The 22,500-nt window shown below is 45.6% G+C and overlaps 1 protein-coding gene across 1 annotated transcript; it reads right to left on the bottom strand.

The window, feature by feature from the left end:
* Positions 1 to 10,265: 10,265 nt before the first annotated feature.
* C1H11orf97 (chromosome 1 C11orf97 homolog) lies at positions 10,266 to 22,166 on the bottom strand. The gene is made up of 4 exons (XM_077809437.1): positions 22,064 to 22,166; positions 20,056 to 20,160; positions 11,473 to 11,598; positions 10,266 to 10,270 (listed from the first exon to the last, which is right to left on the bottom strand). The coding sequence occupies exons 1-4, from the start codon at positions 22,164 to 22,166 to the stop codon at positions 10,266 to 10,268; spliced, it is 339 nt and encodes a 112-aa protein (XP_077665563.1).
* Between the last annotated feature and the right edge of the window lie 334 nt (positions 22,167 to 22,500).

The raw sequence follows: 22,500 nt of genomic DNA, 5'->3' as shown, positions 1-22,500 counted from the left end.
TCAAAGCACCAGTTTAAAAAGGCACCGGAAGATGGTGATGTATTTCGAATCCCAAACTACTGAGCCAGGTACTGTAGTGCAGTGGGAGACCTTGCAGAGTTTTTTTAAAAACAGAAATAATTTCACAGAATGGCAGGACTCCATTTTCCTGCATATAAATATTTCTGGGTCAGATTTTCAAATCCTTTCCCCACAAATAGTACTGAAGGGAGTGTTTGCAGAGTATGGCATTACTCAGTGTGAAAAAGTGGGTCAAATCCAGCCCTAAGTGAATTATATGCCATTTGCTGGTGTAATGTTTAAACATAGATGTAATTTGATTACATACGGCGTATTATTTGGTTAATGTAATCAATTTGGTTGAAGGAATAAACAATTCTGAAAAGTAACTGTGGCTAAAAGATTAAATCCATGGTCCTTATATGCAGTAAAGGTAGTGTCAATGTGCACCTGTATTCTAGTAGGCAATAGCCCCATGTGCGTCTGAGTAGGGTAGAATTAATCTTTGCAGAGGGCGGTGTAAAGTTAATATTGCCAGGTGAGGTTGCAGTAATGCACAGATGTGTTGACCACACCCTGATCTGCAAACCCTGTCCCAGAATGCCTCTGTGCTTTCTGGTGCAGAAGATGTCCTCAATGACTGCTCCATGTGTTAAGGTCAGAGCTAAAGCTGGAGCAAAAAACTTTCATCTCAAAGATTCCAAACTGCTCTCAGGTTTTGTGACACACACATAGAGGCAGCAGTGAGCTGGAGCCGGTTTGCACCGGTTCGCTGGAACCAGTTGTTAAATTTAGAAGCCCTTGTAGAACCGGTTGTCCCACAAGGGACAACCGGTTCTAAAAGGGCTTCTAAATTTAACAACTGGCCAAAAGTGGTGCCTTAGGCTCCGGCTCTGTGGGTGCTCCAGGGCTGGAGCACCCACAGGGAAAATTTGGTGGGTGCAGAGCACCCACAGCAGCTCCTCCCCGCTCCACCCCGTGTCCAGCCCCAGCTCACCTCCGCTCTGCCTCCCCCTCTGCTTCTCCACCCCCAGAGTTTCCCGCAAATCAGCTGTTTGCGCGGGAAGCCTGGGAGGCCTGAGAAGCAAGCGGTGGCTTCGTGCTCAGGCCCAGGGAGGTGGAGGCGGAGTGGAGGTGAGCTGGGGCAGGGTGCGGGGTGGGGTGGGGAGCTGCCGGTGGGTGCTCTGCACCTGCCAAATTTTCCCTGTGGGTGCTCCAGGGCTGGAGCACCCATGGAGTTGGCGCCTAAGGCGCCACTTTTGATGTGATCAGTGGGGGGAGCAGCCACTCCCCCTGCTCCCCCCCAGCTATGCTACCCCGCCCCTAGGAGCCAGAGGGACCTGCCGGATGCTTCCTGGGAGCTGCCCCAGGTAAGCACCACCGGGACTCCCCACCTCGCCCCCTAGCAGGTCCCTCTGGCTTGTAGGAGCAGGGTGGGCACCCACTACGGTGGCCCACGAGACCCTCCTGCCCAGTTCTGGGGGCAGTCAGGGGACAGGGGAGGGGGGTGGATAGGGCAAGGGTCCCGGGGGGTGGGGGTGGGCCACGACCCCCTCGTGGGGTGAAGAGGGAACCAGTTGTTAAGATTTTGGCAGCTCATCACTGCATAGAGGCACCAGACAGCCACAATATGACTTGTGGATGTCTGTTAGTTCTTTTATGATACAGTATCCCATCTTGAATCTTTGGTTAGAAGCAATTCTTGGAACACTTGGTTATGAGACTTGGGTTTATAAATCCAGAGACAAAGAATAATTCTTCACAACCAAGATTTCTTAAAGTCTTAAAGATGGGACATCTTAAAGTCCCATATGCTATTAACTAAGGGAAAAGTTTAAAAAGACTAAGAGCTGCGATTCTGCAACTGGCTCCACTCAGATGGATCCTTGCACTGACACTGGGCCTCACTGCAGTCAGTGAGTTTCCATACAGGTGCAAGGATCCACCCTTACAGAACTGCAGGATGGGGCTATAGCTCCAAGTAACATATTAAACTTACTCATAGACTGCCGCAACTGCTAAAACCACACTATGCTTAACTCTACTCCTACTCATGACAAGATGGAGGAGGAAATACTTGGAAGAAAAACAAAAAGACAATAACTTTTATGCCTTTATTTATGTAATTCAACACTCTTAATCAGCAACAACCATTTCATAGGGAGGTGTTTCCCTTAATATTTCGTCTTTGATTTCTTGATATGTTGATTTTGGATCTCTTTTGTGTTAGTAGTTAAAATATATTGCGTGACTTTGAAAGACAAAAGTCAATATATCAGCATTTGTAAATCTTATCAACACTTACCAAAAACAAGAAGAGTTCTTTGGGTTTTTTAATAGTAGGATTGTTTAGTTTGGAAATGGCAGGAGAGATACAGGAGAGCTATATAACAGAGAAGGCCAGTTGGACAATCCTTTTAACCCTGTCCCAGAATAAAAGAACAATACAACAGTTTATAAAATTAAAAGATAAACACAATCCATGCAGATAAAGGGAAATATTTTTGTGTGCAAGTACTTTGAACTCACAGTTGTGGAATATTATTGAAGCAGACTGTTTAATAAGCTGCAAATGAATGATTAGACACATAACTAAGGATAGTGTCTGTGTGTATATTAGCCTTGATAACAGTTCAAGAGAAATCAATCCTCAAGCTTCTAGGGAAAAAATGTTCAGTGGACAGGATCATGAAGAAATTTGCTCCATGGTTCTACAGTTGTGCAGGTACCGTATGAGGCTTTTCATCCGCCTCTGAAACTCCTGGTACAAACTACTTTCACAGCTAGGACACCAGACTAGATGGACACAACTAGAGAGAGCGTGAAAGGAAATTGCTGTGCTCCCTGTAGTCAATTTTATACCATCTTCATCGCAGCAAGGTTGAGCTACTTTTAATGAGACTTAGGCTTCATAGGGTATGTCTACACTGCGATAAAAGACCCGCAGTACGGCTGACTAGGGTTTGCAGGGCTCAGTCTGCACGGCTATAAGACTGCAGTGTAGACATTCAGGCTCAGGCTGGAGCCTGGGAAGGGGTAGAGTCTCAGAACCTGGGCTCCACCCTGAGCCCAAATGCTAACACTGCAGTTTCATAGCCCCACAGCCTGAGTCAGCTGACACTGGGCTCTGACACTCAGTGCCACGGGTTTTTTATTGCAGTGTAGGCATTCCTAATGCCTCAAGTGACTCCCAGGTCAGGTAGACAGATGTGCTGGCTGTGCTTGAGCGAGCATGCTGAAAATAGCGGTGTGGCTGTTGTGGCATGGGTGACTGCATGGACATTGATTTTGTCACCTGTGGATTAAATTTATCCATTGCTTCCACACACACACACCCCTGACAGTTTTCTATTTACAACAGTTTGTTTTGTTGTGGCATGCCCGAACTGTACAGCCCGGCATATTAAAAGGGAAGGCAAAAAGGTTCTTACTTTAAACACCCCCAGCCCAGCTCTGTAAGAATGTGTACATTTCTAGTAAAAATTTCATTTTATATGTTTATTTCACTGTTGTTTGTGCTTCCCAGTCTCCATTTTGAGTTCCACATGGTGGTGGTGGCCAGGATGCTGGAGTGTAATCCGCCATTAGTGGATGCATGCTGCTGCCTATGGCTTGCAATACATTTTGCATTGGGTCATAAGCCAGAAATCCATCCCATCCCTATACAGTATTAATAACAACAAACATGGGGTCAGAAACTGACCAGGCTCAGGGGTTAATTCTGCCCCTTGTGTTTCTGATGCTGGTTCTGCAGTGGACAGCTCCTCCAGGGATAGGTGGTGGGGGACCAAAAACCTGCTCTGAATAGGGACCCAGAATGTATTGAGGCTGCTCTAGTGGCAGAGCCTCCTCGGGGACCAGTGTGAGTACAAGAGTCACTTCGGCAGCCTTATCTGATGCTTGCTGTCTCCCCTCCAGTCCTATATTGGATTCAGGGGTGAGAAGGTCACTGTCCCGGCTGACCAGGCTGTTGTGAAGCCCTGCTGGCTCTGCGCTCGGCACAGTACCCAGCACCCAGTAAAACTCCTTGTAAAAGTTCCCAGCGGTGCAGTTCTCATCCCTGGTTTTCCTATAGTTGGTCTTGAGCCACTTAATCTGCTCCCTGCACTGGTCACTGGTCCAGTGAATCCCAAATGCTGCCAGCTTCTTCGCTATTAGCTGGTCTGCATGGTCATTCCTTTGCTAAAGTCAAAGTGCTTACTTACCACACATCAGAGATTAACCAAAGTCTGGCCGTGTTCCCACGACCGCTTAGCAGTGTGCTTGGCGAAGGATTTCTTCGTGTCAGTGGCCATTACAAACGCAGGGGAAGGTTTATTCTGCGTGCAGCTCAGCAGTCAAAACAAAATGGAAGGGTTAAATGCTGAACAGCTGTACTTGAACCATGGGGTTGCTGCAGTTTCCAGGGAGTCGACTGGCCAGTCTTGGGATAGAAGGGACACTAGCCCATGGGATTGTGGGATAGCATTGGTGACTCTCAGGACCTAAGACAGGGGGCCCAGGCTGAGCTGTGTTCACACTGCAAAATGATGGAGTTCGGGCCTGTGCCTCGGCGGGACTCTGTCTCAAACCCTCTACCTCTCAGGGTCCTGGGCCCAAGTTAGACCCATCAATGGCTATTAGCCAGGATAGGCAGGGATGGTGTCCCTAGCCTCTGTTTGCCAGAAGCTGAGAATGGGCGACAGGGGATGGATCACTTGATGATTGCCTGTCCTGTTCATTCCCTCTGGGGCACCTGGCATTGGCCACTGTCGGAAGACAGGGTACTGGGCTAGATGGACCTTTGGTCTGACCCAGTGTGGCTGCTCTTATGTCCTTATGTTAAATAGATTGAGCGTAGATGGAAGTGGGGTTTGGGCTTGAGCCTGAATCTGAGCCTGGGCTTACATTGCAGTGTGGCTACACCCTTTTATGCTTTTGAAAATGTTACCCATGGTAAATAACCATGCTCTAAGTCAGCGGTTCTCAAACTTTAGCAACCTGAAGACCCCCATTTTGATTTTAAAAATTGTGGGGACCCCCAAGCCCTGACTCAGCCCCGGGCCCCACTCCCACTCCATCTCTTCTCCCAAGGCCCCGCCACACCTCTTCCTGCCCCCCCGATCACTCCATCCCCCATCCCTCCATCGCTAGCTCTCCCCCACCCTTGCTCACTTTCACCAGGCTGGGGCAGGGGATTGGGGTGCAGGAGGAGGTGCAGGGTGCAGGCTCTGGAAGGAAGTTGGGGTGTGGGAGGGGGTGCAAGGTGTGGGCTTTGGGAGTTTGGGTGCAGGAGGTGGGTGCAGGCTCTGGGAGGGAGTTCAGGTGCAGGAGAAGGTGTGGGGTGCAGGCTCTAGGAGACAGCTTGGGTGCGGGATGTGGGCTCTGGGCTGGGACATGGGTTTCGGGTGTGGGAGGGGGTGAGCGGTGCGGTTCTGGGAGGGACTTTGGGTGTGGGAGGGGGTACGGGCTCTGGGAGGGAGTTTGGGTGCAGGAGGGGGTGAAGGGTGCAGGCTCTCGGCTGGGGCAGGGGATTGGGGAGCGGGAGGGGGTGAGGAGTGGCACTTACCTCAGGTGGCTCCCGAAAGCAATCAGCACATCCCCCTGGCAGCAGCTTCTAGGTGGGGAGAGCAGGGGGTCTCCGCGTGCTGCCCCTGCCCACAGGCACTGCCTCTGCAGCTCCCATTTGCTTCAGTTCCCGGCCAACGGGAGCTGCGGAGTTGGTGCTGGGGCAGTGTGAAGAGACCCCCTGCCTTCCCACCCCAGGGGCTGCAGGGACATAGCGGCCGCTTCTGGGAGCGGTGTGGAGCCAGGACAGGTAGGGAGCCTGCCTTAGCCCCACTGCACCGCCAGACCTTTAGTGGCTAAAATCTCCCAGTTTGGCTTCAGTAGCCTCTGGGAGATAGACGGTGGGAGAGGAGCTGAGGGAGGGAGGGAGGAGTTGATCAGTGGGGTCTGCGGAACCCCTGGAGTTCCCTAGGGGACACCCAGGGGTCCAAGGACCCCAGTTTGAGAAACGCTGCTATAGGCTGATCTCTTTCCCATCTGTACCATACCAGTGACTACCATACATAGAATCATAGGACTGTAAGGGACCTCAAGATGTCATCTAGTCCAGTCCCCTACACTCTCGGCAGGACTAATTATTATCTAGACCAGTGCTATTCACTATTTCTGAAGTGGGGGCCACTTTGGCAAAAAAACCTTCAATGTGAAAGACACATGGGGTGGGGCCGAGGGGTTCGGAGTGTGAGAGGTGGCCCAGCGTAGGGCAGAGGGTGGGGTGCGGGCATGAGGGCTTTGGCTGGGGGTGAGGGCTCTAGGGTGGAGCTGGGGATGAGGGGTTCAGGGAGCAGGAGAGGGTTCAGGGCTGGGTCAGAGGGTTGGGATGCTGGGGTGAGGGCTGTGGGGTGGGGCCAGGAATGCAGGGTTCAGGGTGCAGGAGGGGGCTCAGGGCTGGGGCAGAGGGTTGGGATGCTGGGGTGAGGGCTGTGGGTGGGGCCAGGGATGTGGGGTTCAGGTGCAGGAGGAGGCTAAGGGCTGGGGCAGAGGGTTTGGATGTGGGGGTGCTGGCTCTGGGATGGGGCTACGGATGAGGATTTTGGGGCACAGGCAGGCTGCTCCGGGGCTGGGGCCGCAGGATTCCCCTAGCCCTCTCTCTGCTGGCAGGCAGCATGGGAGCTCCCACCCACCTCTCTCCTCTCCAGGTCCCCGCTGTGTTGCCCTTTAGAGCTGCTGCACAGCTATTTACAGCCTGTTGTGGGGCCACGCAGCTTAGAGGGAACTTAGGGAGCTGTGTTTCGGGTCAATGGGAGCCGCCACTGGCTCACAGGCCTTGCAATGAAGACCCCTGATCTAGACCATCCCTGACTGGTGTTTGTCGAAGCTTCTCTTAAAAACCTCCAATGATGGAGATCCCACAACCTCCTGAGCCAGTTTATTCCAGTGCTTCACCACCCTGACAGCTAGAAAGTTTTTCCTAATGTCCAACCTAAACTGCCCTGACTGCAATTTAACCCCATTGCTTCTAGTCCTGTCCTCAGAGGTTAAGGAGCACAGTTTTTCTCCCTCTTCCTTGTAACAACCTTTTAGGTACTTGAAAACTGTTATCATGGCCCCTTCTCAGTCTTCTCTTCTCCAGACTAAACAAACCCATTTTTTTCAATCTTCCCTCATAGGTCATGTTTTCTAGACCTTTAATCTTTTTTTTTTTTTTTTTTTGCTCTTCTCTGGACTCTCTCCAATTTGTCCAAACTTTCCTGAAATGTGGCACCTAGAACTGAACACAATATTCCAGTAAAGACCTAATCAGTGTGGAGTAGAGCACAAGAATTACTTCTCGTCTTCTTACAACACTCCTGCTAATACATCCCAGAACGATATTTGCTTGTTTTGCAACAGCATTACACTGTTGACTCATATTTAGCTTGTGGTCCACTACGACCCCCAGATCCCTTTCCGCAGTACTCCTTCCTAGGCAGTCATTTCCCGTTTTGTATGTATGCAACTGATAGTTCCTTGCTAAGTGGAGTACTTTGCAGTGCCCTTATTGAATTTCATCCCATTTACTTCAGACCAAAGACAGGAGTTGCAGAGGGAGCAAAGTAACAGGAATGAAAGATGATTTTGTCAGCAGTTTTTTGGCTGGATTAAGGGTGGGCCAGATTAGTATGGAAAAGACCCAAGGTGATGTGGACGTGGATGATTAATATGGCTGTTGGGTAAAAAGGAAGACTGCTCATATGGAATTTAGCACTCGTCAGTGTGAAATGAAGACAATAACAACTCTGCTCTTAGAAAAGAGGCAAATTTTCATGTTTGGTTCATTATTATGTTAACTGATGGTTTTAAGGGTGTATCCTCAGCAAGACCGTGGCAGCTGCATGTGCCCAGCACCTCTCAGGATCAGGCCACATGAAAGGTATGGACTAGCAGCCTGCACAAAGTATGAGGAGCCAGGAACTCCTGAGCTCCAGCTCCCTCATCGACCTCAGGCAAGTCACTTAACCCCCATGCCTCAGTTTGCCCATCTGTAAAATGAAAATAATATTTGCTTACTTGACAAGTGTGTTGTGAGAATACTTGTGAAGTTCTCTGAAGATGAAAACTCTGGGATAAGGGCTAAAGGTTATTCAACCTGGAGTAAACCGTGAAACAAGTAGTTGGGAATATGCTGTAACTGTTCCTATCAATAAGTAATGGATTTCTCATTAACCATTTCTTTTTACCTCACTGTAATAATGCCTAAAGGCTGCAGTTAATGGATTTATTATTTCTGGGTTCCCTGGTGCCCATTTCTATTCTCTTTAACACCAGAATAACTTTGCTGTGTAAATATTAGACATTATGGGGGGGTGGTTATGTTCAACCTTTATTAAATGAGGATCTTGATTCACAATATTTTAATTTTGGGCCTACAAGATGCTGCCATCAATAAATGAGCCCAGACAAAGGAGGTTAAAACACTTGTCAATTGTTTTATAATCTTGCTGTGGGGATTGGTATCACTTTACAGTAAAATTGCCAGAAAGAGGGCCAAAAATACCAGCATTAACTACACTTTACCCTCAAACACATTTCACTGTTCACACGTGGCAAAGGCATCTTGTATTGTGGAGTTGTGCTGGCCAAGATACATGCAGGTTTCCTTTCAGCTCAGAGATGGATGTTACAGTAATATCAGGTGACTAAGAAATATAACGTTAAGTAACAACTGAGCAGAACAGTGAGCCCAACACTTTAGATGGGCAGGCCTACATTTTCAGAAGTGACTAGTGATTTGGAGCGGCCAACTGGAGAGACCAAAAAAGGCTCAGATTTTGACAGGGCAGGTGCTCAGCGTTTTGTGAAAACCAAGTCCCTCTAAGGTGTCTCAAGTTGGACACCCAAAACCTATTTGCTTTTGAAAATTCAGGCCACAGGACAAATGTCAAGGAAAGACAATAAAATATAGCAGCAGTAATATATACAGGAAATTCACTAATGTCTGCATTGTAGGTATCTCTTCTTGATTCTCCCTCTCTTCCACTTCTTACCACCTCCCTTTCTCTCTTCTTTTATCCATTTTATTGCTTCTCCTTCATTTCTATTTAATTTTCTTATTTGAATCTTTCCTTCCCCTGAAAAGCAGCATCTCCCTCTCCTTCTTTGCCTCTTTCCTATTTGCCCCGTTCTGGTATCTACCCTGCTTGTTCTCCCTAGGTTGCCTCTGTCCCCTTATTCCTCCTCTTCTGCTCTTTCCTACTTTGGCCTCCCTTGTCTCTCTGTTCCTTCTTGCTTCTCCCCTATATTGCATGGTCTCCGGATGGTCCTCCTCTCTCTCCTTCCCCTCGTCCCATTCTTTCCCATGAATCTTCCCTGTCTCTCTACCCCCAGGATATTTGCCTGTTCCCTCACACCTCTGGTTTCCATTCTTTTGCCCCCTCCCTCTTTTTCCTGGGGATCCCCTTATTCCTCCATTAAATTTCTCAGGCTCCTTGCCTATGCCCCTTATTTTTCAACCTTGCGCCATTACCCTAGTCTGTGTCCAGTTCCTCTCTTCTCTACCCTAGGATCTCACCAGCTTCTCTTTCCCCCAACTTGAGCATTCCTCCAGTCGCTCTCAGGTGAAAGGGAGTGTACAGCTGGTGCTGTCATTGCTGTATGTATGTGTGAAGGGGGATGTGTTGGTGAGCATGAGAGCTGAAGCCAGATCACATAGTATTGGGATAACTATCAGCTGTGGGTGTGATTTTTTACTGAACTAGCTATACCAGTATGACCTATAGTGTGGACACAGTTATACCAGTATAAAGGTGTCTTATATCACTATTGCTTATTCCCCAGCCCCTTCCCATATGGGAAAAAGCTCTACTGGGATAAGCACTTTATATGTCTATAACTGCATCCACACTAGGGGAAATGTGCCACTTTAACTATACTGCTACAATTTTTCCATGTAGACAAGACCTTAGTACAAGGTCATTTGCCCAATATGTTAATTTGAGGTAAAAAAACATCAATAAACCTGAGTGACTGATCTTTACCTGCCAATGCCTGCAAATAGACAGGTTTGGCAATCAAGCCTTTGCACATTCAACACCTTCTAGCTACAGCGCTCTGTAGTTAGAGCTCATCAGGTGCCAATACAGATGGCTTTATTATTTTATTGTACAAAATATAATACACAGTCTATATCATGGTACTTTGAGTTTGCTGGAACAAAATAATCGTAGGCTTGGTAACACATGGAGGTGCCTGCCCTGACCCATGTCCTCCAGAAAGGGAGAAGTTGCTTTTCATTGGAGCTATCCTAGAGGGAAAAAATATATGGAAACAACAGAAATTAGTACAGATTTTACTTGGCAGGGGATATTTTTAAACAGCCTTTGCCTCAGAATTCTAGCACATTTTATATTTGTAAGGAAGCAGGACAAGACAAAGCAAGCACAGGGTGTTGAAATCCACTGTGGAGCAGTGCACACAGCAAAGCATGCAACCTTTGAGGGAAGGAGAATAACCGTGGAGGTTGGGGAGAAATTAGGTGTAGATACTGTGTGTAAGCCAACAATTTATGGGCCCCCCAAAAATGAGTTCTTATGGGATCGATAATAGGTTAATCACAGAATCACATGCCCGGGCAGGAGGAGAGAGCTGCTACAGAGGAGCTGAAGCAAGTCCTGCCTGGAGTGCCCACTCCCCAGCCTGGTGAAGAGGAGCCCCACTTAACCACACAGTATGCAGAGAGTATGAACTCTGCATGGTCCCCCTGGCCCTAGCAGCACTGCCCTGACAGAGCTTATAAACTCTGTATGCCCCTGAGCTTGGCAGCTTTCTCCCCACCACAAAGTCTACAAATTCCTCAGAAAGAGAGCTGCTGGGCATAGTGAGCATGCTATGCTGATAGCTGGGAGAGGACAGGCCCATCGGACTGAAGAGGCTCCTTGGGGATTGTAAGGGAAAAGAGAAACCTCCCCAAGCTGCCCACTACCCTCCCAACATACAAAGAAGGAAATGACCGAGATCTCACCCCAACCTCGTATCTCCCCAATGGGAAATGTGCAGAGGAAGGGGGTCACAGCATTCCAAGACCTGCAGAAAACTCTGAATCCCACGAAGAGAGGAAAGCAAGTGTGACTCAAGAGCCACATAGAGCTATTAAGAGCCACCCACCAACATGAATAAAAAGTAAGTATTCTACATCTTCAAGCAAAGTCCTTAGCACATGAGCTTAAGGTGACTCAATAAAGCAGCACTGAGCAACTTTCCCATGTAGGGTCTGCAACCCAGTGCCCTGCTATTTGCTGAAGGAAAAGAAGAGGTTGTTGATCTGTTAAAAAATGCCAAGATGCTATGGTGATGCGGGCCATATAGGTACCTAGGTAAATAGAATAAAACCAAGCAAGGTACAATTGCTATCTGTTTAATAGGTTTGTAGTGTATTATAAAACAGTGTCATCCTAATATTGCAAAATGAGGTGTTACAGTTGAAATCTACTGATTACTGTCTCTTACTTCTTATTCCTCCGTGCCTGGAATAGTACTTGGGCTGTGAAAGTAAAGTGTTTCTGTTCTGTGATGTTGGCTTCAAGCCTCCCATGGAGAAATTTCTTTTCAAACTCCATATTCCTTCCAGAGCCACTGTTAAAAATGTATTAGAACAATACCATTAAAATGGATTATTCTAGCTTGGTTTGTTTTACTTTTCACCTAGGCTGCTGTAAAAGAATTAATATAAAACACTTTTAAAACAAATATCTTTGGTCAACGTAATGAACAGAAACAAGATAATTTACTAGAAACAGACAAACACTACACAAAAGATATAGCACACAATTTACTTAACATACTTTAATTTTCTAACATTTTAGATCAACAGTTATTGAATTTAAGGTTTTCATTAACTCCTTCCCCAAACAACACCAAGAGAAGCTCTACAAACTCATCCTCCAAGAACCCACACGAGGGACCTTCTACCAGCCATGGCACTCTTACTAAGGAATATAGGGACTCATAGAAACCATCCTCAAACCACTCACCATACCAAGGCCCAGCTTCCTCCAGGACATAACCAACTTCCGCCACAAATGCTGCAACGTTAATAACCTACCTCAGTACACCATCCTTGCCGCCATGGATCTCACTTCCCTATATGTCAACATCCCTCACAATGACAGCATAGCTGTTTGCCTCACATATTTACAAGACAATAGACAACTCTGGGCTATCCACCCCAAACACATCACTAAACTCATCCATTTCATCCTCATCCATAACAATTTTTACATTCAACAACAAACACATTGTCCATAACATGGGAACAGCCAGAGGTACGAGGATGGCTCCCCAATATGCCAACCTCTTCTTGGGCCACCTTGAAGAAGAATTTCTGGGCAAATGCACCACAAACCAATAATATACTTGAGATACACTGATGATATTTTCATCCTCTGAAGAGATGACTTAAACTCCCTCATAGATTTCCATCACAACTTCAACAGTCATCACCAGTCCATTAAACTCTCTCTAGAACACTCCCATACCAGCATCAACTTCCTAGACACCATGATCAGCTTCAACAATGGAACCCTACAGATAACTATATACAAGAAACTCACAGATCACCACACCTACCTTCATAGATCCAGTAACCACCCCAAACACACCAAGAAATCCGTTATCTACAGCCAGACACTCAGATACCATAGAATATGCTCTGAGGAGAAAGTCCAGGATATACTCCTTAAAATACTCAAAACTACCTTCACCAACCAAGGACACTCCACCAGAGAAGTAGATTACATCAGGGAATGGGTCCCCCAAATGCCCGAAGAGAATCTGCTTCAATACAAAAATAAAATCCCTTCTGACCACATACTACTAGTTGCCACCTACCACCCCACACTGGAATCCACACGCAGTATAATAAGGCTAAGATTTTGTCAGGGGTATTTTTAGTAAAAGTCACAGACAGGACGCAGGCAATAAACAATAAATCATGGAAGCCCGAACCCCGCAACCTGGCGCCAACAGCCTGAGCCCTGCTGTGCAGGGCTGAAGTTATGGAGGTCATGCAAAATCACGGAATCTGTGACCTCCATGACCAACTCACAGTCTTAGTGTATCATCAAACAACTATCAACCCATACTTAATGGGGATCCTATCGTGAAAGACACACCAATTCAAAGGGGCAGCAGACCCTGCCAGAACAACAGATGCAAAACCTGCAGACATATCTCCACTACTATAATGATCAACACCCCCTACAAAACACTTTTCAAGATCCATGGTCCTACACATGCCTATCACAACATGTGGTGTCAGAGGTGCTGGAAAAAATTGTATAGTGGGGGTGCTGAGAGCCATTGAACCAAACAGTAAATGATGGAAACCACTTCAAGCCAAGGGGTGCAGCAGCACCCTCAGTTCCAGCACCTATGTGCGGCATCCCTCATCCAGTGCACTAAATGCCAAAATAGCAACTCTGTGTGTGAAACCAGACAATCATTATGCTCTGGAATAAATTTACACAGGAAAACATTAAAAGACAACAACAAACCTTTTGTTAAAACACAAAAACGCCCTGTGGGTGAACTCTATATCTGACCTATCAGCCCTCATCCTCAAAAGAAACCTGCACAACACTTTCAAAAGACGAGGCTGGGAGCTTAAATTCATTACTCAATTGGACACCAAAAATCATGAATTGAACAGAGATGCTGGATTTATGGCTTATTACAACAATCTGTAGCCCACTAACCCTCTCTTTTTGTCCTATGACTGCAGAGATTGTTAACGGGCCACTCTAGCTTGAATGGTCCCTTATACTATGTGCTAACTACCTATGCTAAACACTCTATTCCACCTGGCATTTTGCTGTGACTCTGGGAGTTCCTTTCCCAGTCCTGAAGAAGAGTTCTGTGTGGCTTGATAGCTTGTCTCTCAGGACAAGCCTACACTTAAAACACTGCATCAGCGCATCTTTGCCAATGCAGTTGCGCCACTGTAGCACTTTAATGAAGACGCTCTACGCCGACAGGACAGAGCTCTCCTGTCAGCATAGTTAATCCACCTCCCTGAGAGGCGGTAGTTATGTCCGCAGGAGAAGCTCTCCCACCGACATAGTGCTGTCTGCATGGAAGATAAAAATCAGTATAACTACGTCACTCAGGAGAGTGGATTTTTCATACCCCATAGCGATACAGCTATACCGATATAGGTATGTAGCGCAGACCAGACCTCACCAACAGAAGTTGGTTCAATATAAGATATTACCTCACCCACCTTGTCTCCCTACCAATGGTACCTTTCAATTCCAAGTGTGCTGGTGATTTATGTTACAATAGAAACAGTGCCTTTCTATATCTCCTCCCATCTAAGGATAAAGTCTTTTTATCAAAGATGATTGCCCACCCAGCCCCCTGAAAAATCAAGAGCTTCTACAGGAAATAGCAGGATGAGTGGGTGCAGACAGGAACAAGGTTTTTAAACAGACATTAACTCAGGTGCAAGCATATTTTAAAATAACAGAAAATTCAACTCTCCGTAAGCTTGGAGAGATTTTTGAAAAAGGAATAACTCATGTGGAAAGAGTTTTATTAATAGGAATTCAGACTGATTTTACCCTAGTACTGTGACGATATTAACGAGCATGTTGTAATGATTAAAGAAAAGACTTTTGTGATACTATGTATGAGGAGCAGGACACTATTACAATTAACTGTATAAGCCTATTAAAAACTAAGGATCCAGTCCCTTGTTATACAGTGCATTCTCAACCCACAGTGCAGTCAGTGGTAGTTGAGAACTCTCAGTACTTTCCTGGATCAGACCCTCTAATGGTCTTGTGCGGATTTAAATGCATTTTACTAGCCCCTGCCTGTTACATAATCAGACAGATATCTCATTAATATGTTCATTCAAACAACCATTTACATAAGGGAAGCGAATGTGTGGATTCTATTATAGAATGGGTGGATGGACCTGGTAGATATGCTGTAAAAGCAGACTTCCTGGATGAACTAAGTAGGTATGGTAGATTCATCAAATAATTTTAAAACTAATGTTCACCCCAAAAATAACACATTGGTTTTAATATTTGTGCAAATATTTGATTAAAATGTACTGAAGGTACAATCTTGCACCCGCAGGGAGATGTGCTGAATGACCTACATGGCCTTTTCCATCTCTAACATCAATGATTTTATGCTACCTAACATTTCACAGCTAGACAGCAATATTGCTAGATAACAGTGTGGTGCTCTCAGTCAGCTGGAAAACATTCAAAATCTCACTAACGTTTAAAAGGCAGGTAAAGGAGGCGTTGAAAGGGATTAAGTAAAAATGTGGAAGAACAATAAAGAGGTTTATATTTATTATGTGGTGACTCAAAGTCCTGTAGGTGCAGATTCGTTCACCTTACTAGAAACTGCTCTTGCATTCACTGGGAGTTTGGCCAAATCTGCGATTGCCCATTGAGCAGGAAAAAACAGCCTGAGAGAACAGATTGCAAAAAGGAACTGTTTAAGCTTCATTTATCAATAATCCTTCACATCAGCTACCAGTCAGAGCTGCTGGGTTTAGCTGTAGGAATACATAGTCATGAAACAACTCTAATATAAAGGTTAAACAATAATTAAATAAGCAAACAAAAAATATGCTGAGATGCCTTTCAGTGTAGTCAATGGAGATTTCAAAAGCAATTTAATAATGAAAAGCCAGTTAGTGACATCAGCTAAAAAATGTTCCAAGAATGTTTCAGTGGGATCTGCCAAACACCCTCCTTCCTTATTCCCAATCTGGTATATTACTATGGATCTTTTTAAACTGCAATGTGATCCTCTCATGCCTTGAGGGCAAAATCTTGCCCTTCTAGCCCACCCGAAACTCACACTGACTTCAATGGAATATTGAGTATGTATGCAAGGAATGCAAGATTGGATCTTGAGTCTGCAAGTTAGTGGTCTCACTCTCTTTGTCCAAAGACCATTGCAATGTTGCATAATAAGGACTTGGTAGGAGTCAGGAACTCTTGCCCCAAAGCCTCCATTCAGGGTGGAGGATGTATGTTTGTTCTTCACAGAAAGGGAATTTAAGGTATATTGGGAACACACAAGATTAATGTTTAGCAACCAAACTGTATGGTAGGAGAGTTGAAAACATAGCCTCTCATGTTTTCACTGGAAAAAAGGTTGTGTTTTTACACTGCGATAGCCATCTGAGTGTAAAATCCTAGTGGAGACAAAGCACTGTAGTTTTAACTCAATATAGCTAGTTCTCAAGGGGGTGTATTGACCCTGAGTAGCTATATTGGTATAGCTATAGGTAAAACTACCTATGTCATGTCTCCATTAGGATTTTACATTGAGATAGCTTTCGCAATGTAAAAAAACACACCTTTTTTGCAGTGACGATAAAACCTGAGTTACAGTGAATCTAGAGGGGTGTAATTTACATATTCAAGGGGTGGGAAGATGGAGGATACTTCTTAGACTTACCTCTGAATTTAGCTTTTGGTCACATACAAGCTTGGCACAATAATTTTGATGGATAATATCAATATTTGTTTTTAAGCATGTTTTTATTTTTATTGATTTGAATTTTCACAGCTGCAGGAAATCCTGGGCCAGATCACATAATAATTATTTAATGACAGTAAACATTGAGATTCAAAAAGCTAAAGCTTTATAGAAGGGCTGTCAATTAATTGCAGTTAACTCAAGTAATTAACACAAAACAAATTAACTAGATTAAAAAATAGTTGTGATTAATTGCAGTTTTAATAGCACTGTTAAATTAGTATTCTATTATTGTTTATTATAAATATTTTGGATGCTTTTCTACATTTTCAAATATATTGATTTCAATTACAACACAGAATACAAAGTGTACAGTGCTCACTTTATATTATTATATCGATTACAAATATTTGCTCTGTAAAAAGATAAACAAAAGAAATAGAATTTTTTCAATTCACCTCATACAAGTATTATAGTGCAATCTCTTTATCGTGAAAGAGCAACTTACAAACGTAGACTTTTCTGTTACAAAGCTGTGCTCAAAAACAAAACAATGTAAAACTTGAGAGCCTACAAGTCCACTCGTCCTACTATTTGTTCAACCAATTGCTAAGACAAACAAGTTTGTTTACATTTATGGGAGATAATGCTGCCCACTTCTTATTTATAGTATTACCTGAACGTGAGAACAGTGATGCTTGTTAAAAAAAAATAATGCAGTCATAGATATAAAGGGAAGGGTAACCACCTTTCTGTATACAGTGCTATAAAATCCCTCCTGGCCAGAGGCAAAACCCATTCACCTGTAAAGGGTTAAGAAGCTAAGGTAACCTAGTTGGCACCTGACCCAAAATGACCAATGAGAGGACAAAATTCTTTCAAATCTGGAGCGGGGGGAACAAAGGGTCTTCTATCTGTGTGATGCTTTTACCGGGAACAGATCAGGAATGCAGACTTACAACTCCTGTTAATGACAGGTTTCAGAGTAACAGCCGTGTTAGTCTGTATTCGCAAAAAGAAAAGGAGTACTTGTGGCACCTTAGAGACTAAACAATTTATCTGAGCATAAGCTGTCATGAGCTACAGCTCACTTCATCGGGTGACTCCGATGCTTCATGGTTTTACCCACATTCTGCCATATATTTCATGTTATGGAAGCCTCAGATGACGGCCCAACATATGTTGCTCAATTTAAGAACACTTTCACCGCAGATTTGACAAAATACAAAGAAGGTACCAATGTGAGATTTCTAAAGATAGCTACAGCATGCAACCCCATGTTTAAGAAGCTGAAATGCCTTCCAAAATCTGAGAGGGATGAGGTGTGGAACATGTTGTCGGAAGTCTTAAAAGAGCAATACTCCGAAACTACAGTATCCAAACCACCAACAAAGAAAATCAACTGTCTGTTGGTGGCATCTGAGTCAGATGCCGAAAATGAAGGTGCGTCGGTTCGCACTGCTTTGGATCGTACCAAGTAGAACACACCTGTTCTCACTTTCAGGTGACATTGTAAATAAGAACCAGACAGCATCTTTAGAAATCTCCCCCAAGATTATTTTTTTAATGAGCACCATCAGCATGGAAGCATGTCCTCTGGAATGGTGGTCGAAGCACGAAGGGGCATGCGAATGTTTAGGCATATCTGGCACGTAAATACCTCGCAACACCGGCTACTACAATGCCATGCAAATGACTGTTCTCACTTTCAGGTGGCATTATAAATAAGAAGCAGGCAGCATTAATCAACTACAAATATAAACAAACTCATTTGTCTTAGCTATTGGATGAATAAGTAGCGGACTGAGTGGATTTGTAGGCTCTAAAGTTTTACATTGTTTTGGTTTTGAATGCAGTTATGTAAAAAAATAAATAAATAAATAATTCCACATTTGTAAGTTACACTTCCACAATAAAGAGATTGCACTATAGTACTTGTATGAGGTGAACTGAAAAATACTATCTTTTATCTTTTTTACAGTGCAAATGTCTGTAATAGAAATAATAAAATAAGCACTGTACACTTTGTATTCTGTGTTGTAATTGAAAACGATATTATTTGAAAAGAAAGAAAAACATCCAAATATAATTAAATTGGTATTCTATTATTGTTTAACAGTGCAATTAAAACTGTAATTAATTGTAACTATTTTTTCATCTTTTGATTAATTGCAATTTTTTAAAATCGTTTGACAGCCCTATTTTATAGGTGTTAAAAAACAAATTGTCAACATCATATATCAAAATATTCAAAGTAAATATTCTTAAATCAAACTCTTATCTATTACCATTATCTTACTTTGCCTATAGGTAAATTTTGCTTATTATTAATGGAATTATTTTTATCAGTTTCTGTATGTACAGTGGAATCAACATTTATGGATAAAAATCTAATCTTTTAAAACCAAGTCCTATATCAAAAGGAAAAGTACAGTATAACAGTAGCATAAGTGAAACCTATCCAGAAAATGATTGTTACGGAAGCACCTTCTTTATGTGATATACAATCACTAGCAGCGCTAAAACAGGATGCTACAGAAGAAACAGTAGCCTTGTTTGTGCAGGACAATTTTAGTCTCAAATGATGGGATTTGGGAAACTCTATTAATAGACTCAGGGAGACACAAATCAAGGCTGGAGAGATCTTAAACAATAAAATAGCCACAAGGATATGTTTTTGAACATGTGACTTAAAAATAGACGGATCATATGTTCTTAAAATGATTTTAACTAGGTATAGACCGAAGCATATTAATTGAAGAAAATGATACTCAAGGTATGTTTTGAGACCTGCCATAGGATTTATTTAAACACACTCTGGGTCTTATCCAGAAAGTACCATTGGGGCCATGCAAGCCCTAAAAAGTTGCTGCAGATCCTGGTTCTGTAGCAGTCTGATTTGCTCAATGGAAAGACTGAAACGTCATGGAAACCGATACACTGAAAATAACATTCATATCCCACGTGGCAAGTTGCAGAGCTGACTGGGAAGCAGAGATCTCTTTGCCTCTTGTAGTCTAGGTGTCATATTTTAAAACACTCTTCTGCCCCTTGTGATTACACTTCAAATGGGAATTCAAGAGTAGCATAAACATCTTGCATGACCACAAGCAAATCAGACAAGTTCCTAAATCCATAGTCTGAGTAGCTGCAATTTAATTTCATAAAATATGGAGTTAGAAATATGCTGAACTCAGTGTTTAAGAAACAAAGGGAAAGAGCTATTTTCTCTGTGCAATGGTGTCAAGAAGGTAACATAGGTATATTTGCCACGAGAAAATTTGAGAAATATCAGGTTACTGAATCACATGGTCTTTTCCGGGTTCTATGTTGCATAATGTCAAGCTGATGAATTGCATGGACTTCTATGTACTCTGTATGTTCCCCAAGTTTTAGAATGATGGAACAAATAACGGGCCATAAGGATTTCTCCAAGTTCTGTACATTCCCATAAGGATGATAATCAACATCATGGCTTTGCTTTAATGAACTGACCTGGTTTTCAGCATACTCTCTCATCAGCATTTTAGATTCCATTTCCCAAACAAACACTTCTTATTTTCTGACTATAGAGATTACCTGCAGCTGGATGTTTAATTTGGCATCCATCTCTCCGAAAATAAAGCTCTTCTTCAAGTACTTCCTTAACTCTCTTAGGTGGCTCAACATATACAAATTTCTTCCCTGTTTGCAAAACATATTGCAAAAAATTGGTTACTTTAAAGCCCCAAACTGTTAATGTACATCTTGTTTTATCCTATTCTATTAGTGTTTTTAATACACCTTCCCACTTCTCATCATTTAGAGATATCCAGAGGTATACAGTCAGGTCCAGATATTCCAAGCTTGGGTGGCACCATGGCTCCCAATATTATGGCCAAAGGGGAACTGTTTGCAAACCTTTGCAGGGTTCAGAAAGTGCAAGACTGTGCTTGGATTCACTGAACCACCGTGACATGGCACTGCAACTTCTGAGACTATGGTACAGTACATCTAAACTACAAACAGCAGCCTGTGGCAGTGAGTCTTGGAGTCCGAGGTCTACAGACTCAGGCTCATGCTACAGCGCTAAAAACAGCTATGTAGACATTGCAGCTTGTGCTAGAGCCCCTACCCCTATCCGCTCCCCAGGGCCTCTGTGAGCTGCAGTTATCTTTAGCACTGTATTGTGAGCTCAACGAGCCAGAGTCTGTAGACCTGGGCTTTGAGACTTGCTGTCATGGGCCACCATTTGCAGCGTACATGCACCATGACCCCGTGATGTTGTTCCAGCACATAGAGAACCCAGGGGAATGGCAGTGCAGGGTAAACGGGCAGGTCACACTCCTGCCCAAGGAAAAGACAGAGTCCTCGGCAGGGTGGGGATGTCTGAGACTCCCTGGTGAAGGCTACTGCTCACTACAGGGTGCAGATGGGGTAGGAAAAGACCCCCAGGAGGAAGAGTGAAGGGGCAGGAGAGACTACACAGGAATAGTGAGGTGCCCCTACAGGGAGATATGGGAAAACACCCTCAAGGAAAGGCACTGCAGGGAACGATGAGCTGGGAAGGGGGGAGACCACTAGAGCAGTAGTCTCCAAAGTGGGGTGCACACACCCCAGGGGGTGAGCCAGAGGATCCCAGGGGGTGCGCAGCAGGAGGAGCGCTGCCGGACGGCACTTCGCCATTTTTTTTCTTCGGTAGCAGCTCTGCACGACTGCAGCAGGCCTTCCTCTCTGGCAGCACGCCCGCGACAGGTCTTCCCCTCTCCCATCTTCGGTGGCACGCCTGCGGCAAGTGTTCCCCTCTGTGGTAAGTCTTCCCCTCTCCTTTCTTCGGCAGCACCGTGGGGGTGCACGATCCAAAAACTTTGGAGACCACTGCACTAGGGCAGTGGTCTTCAATCTTTTTTCATGTGCAGACCCCTAAAACATTTCAAATGGAGGTGCGGACCCCTTTGAAAATCTATTGTCTGTATATATATAGCTGAACAGATTCAGTCAGTTTTCAGTCAAAGTCTTTCATGGAACCCTTAAACAGTCTGTGGACCATCAGGGGTTCATGGACCAAACGTTGAGAACGACTATACTAGGGAAAGGAAGATGATGGGTTGTTTGGGACCCCATGGGGAGGCAATCTCACCCACATTGAAGGGCTGGAAAAGATGGGGTGAGACACCGTGCCCCCCCGAAGAGGGCTGGAGTGACACCACCAGGGCCAAGGCTGTGCCCACAGAGCAGGCAGTCCCACTTGAAGGGGGATGGATAGTGAGATGGGATTCCAGGGCAGGACAGTGCCCTTTGCAGGGGGAATGAATGGGACATGTGACCACAGGGGTGGGGTAGGGCACCAGCCCTGCTGGGGGATGGATGGGGAGATGAGACCCGACGGCAGGGCAGTGGATGGGAGCTGGGATCCGAGGACAGGGCAGTGCCCCTGCAGGGGGATGGACGGGAGCCAAGACACACCAGGGCAGGGCAGTGCCCCTGCAGGGGGATGGACGGGAGCCAAGACACACCAGGGCTGGGCAGTGCCCCTGCAGGGGGTGGACGGGAGCCAAGACACACCAGGGCAGGGTTGGCCAAGGCTGGGGGCGGCCCCACCACTCACAGGGCTGGCCGCAGTGGCCGCTCCCCGCCGGCTCCGCACAGACGCTGTTTCCCGCATCCCCGGCCGCCGGCTCCTGCTGGGGCTCCGCGGCCGCCTCCCTCATGCCGCCGCCGCCGCCGCCTCTGCCCCGGCTCTGCCGGCCGCGCCCCGCCCGTTGCCATAGGAGCTCGGGGCGGGGGAGGGAGGAGCGGCAGCCCGGGGGACAGCAGCGCGGCCGGGGCTGGGGGCGAGAGCTCGGCCGCCGCGGGGCTCTGGGCAGAGGCGCGGGGAGAGGGGCCGAGCAGCCCGGAGCTGGGCCGCAGGGCACCCCCCGGGGGAGCGGAAGGCGGGGGGCGAAGGCTCAGGGCGTTCCTGGCCCTGCGCGGCGCCGCTCTCCCCTCGCTGGCTGTTAGGGCGGCTCCATAAGCCGCCCGGCTCCGGCGGTAGCTCGCACGTTT

Source organism: Eretmochelys imbricata, chromosome 1, assembly GCF_965152235.1.
Source record: "Eretmochelys imbricata isolate rEreImb1 chromosome 1, rEreImb1.hap1, whole genome shotgun sequence".
NCBI lineage: Eukaryota > Metazoa > Chordata > Testudines > Cheloniidae > Eretmochelys > Eretmochelys imbricata.
This window is presented reverse-complemented; position numbering and strand designations above follow the sequence as displayed.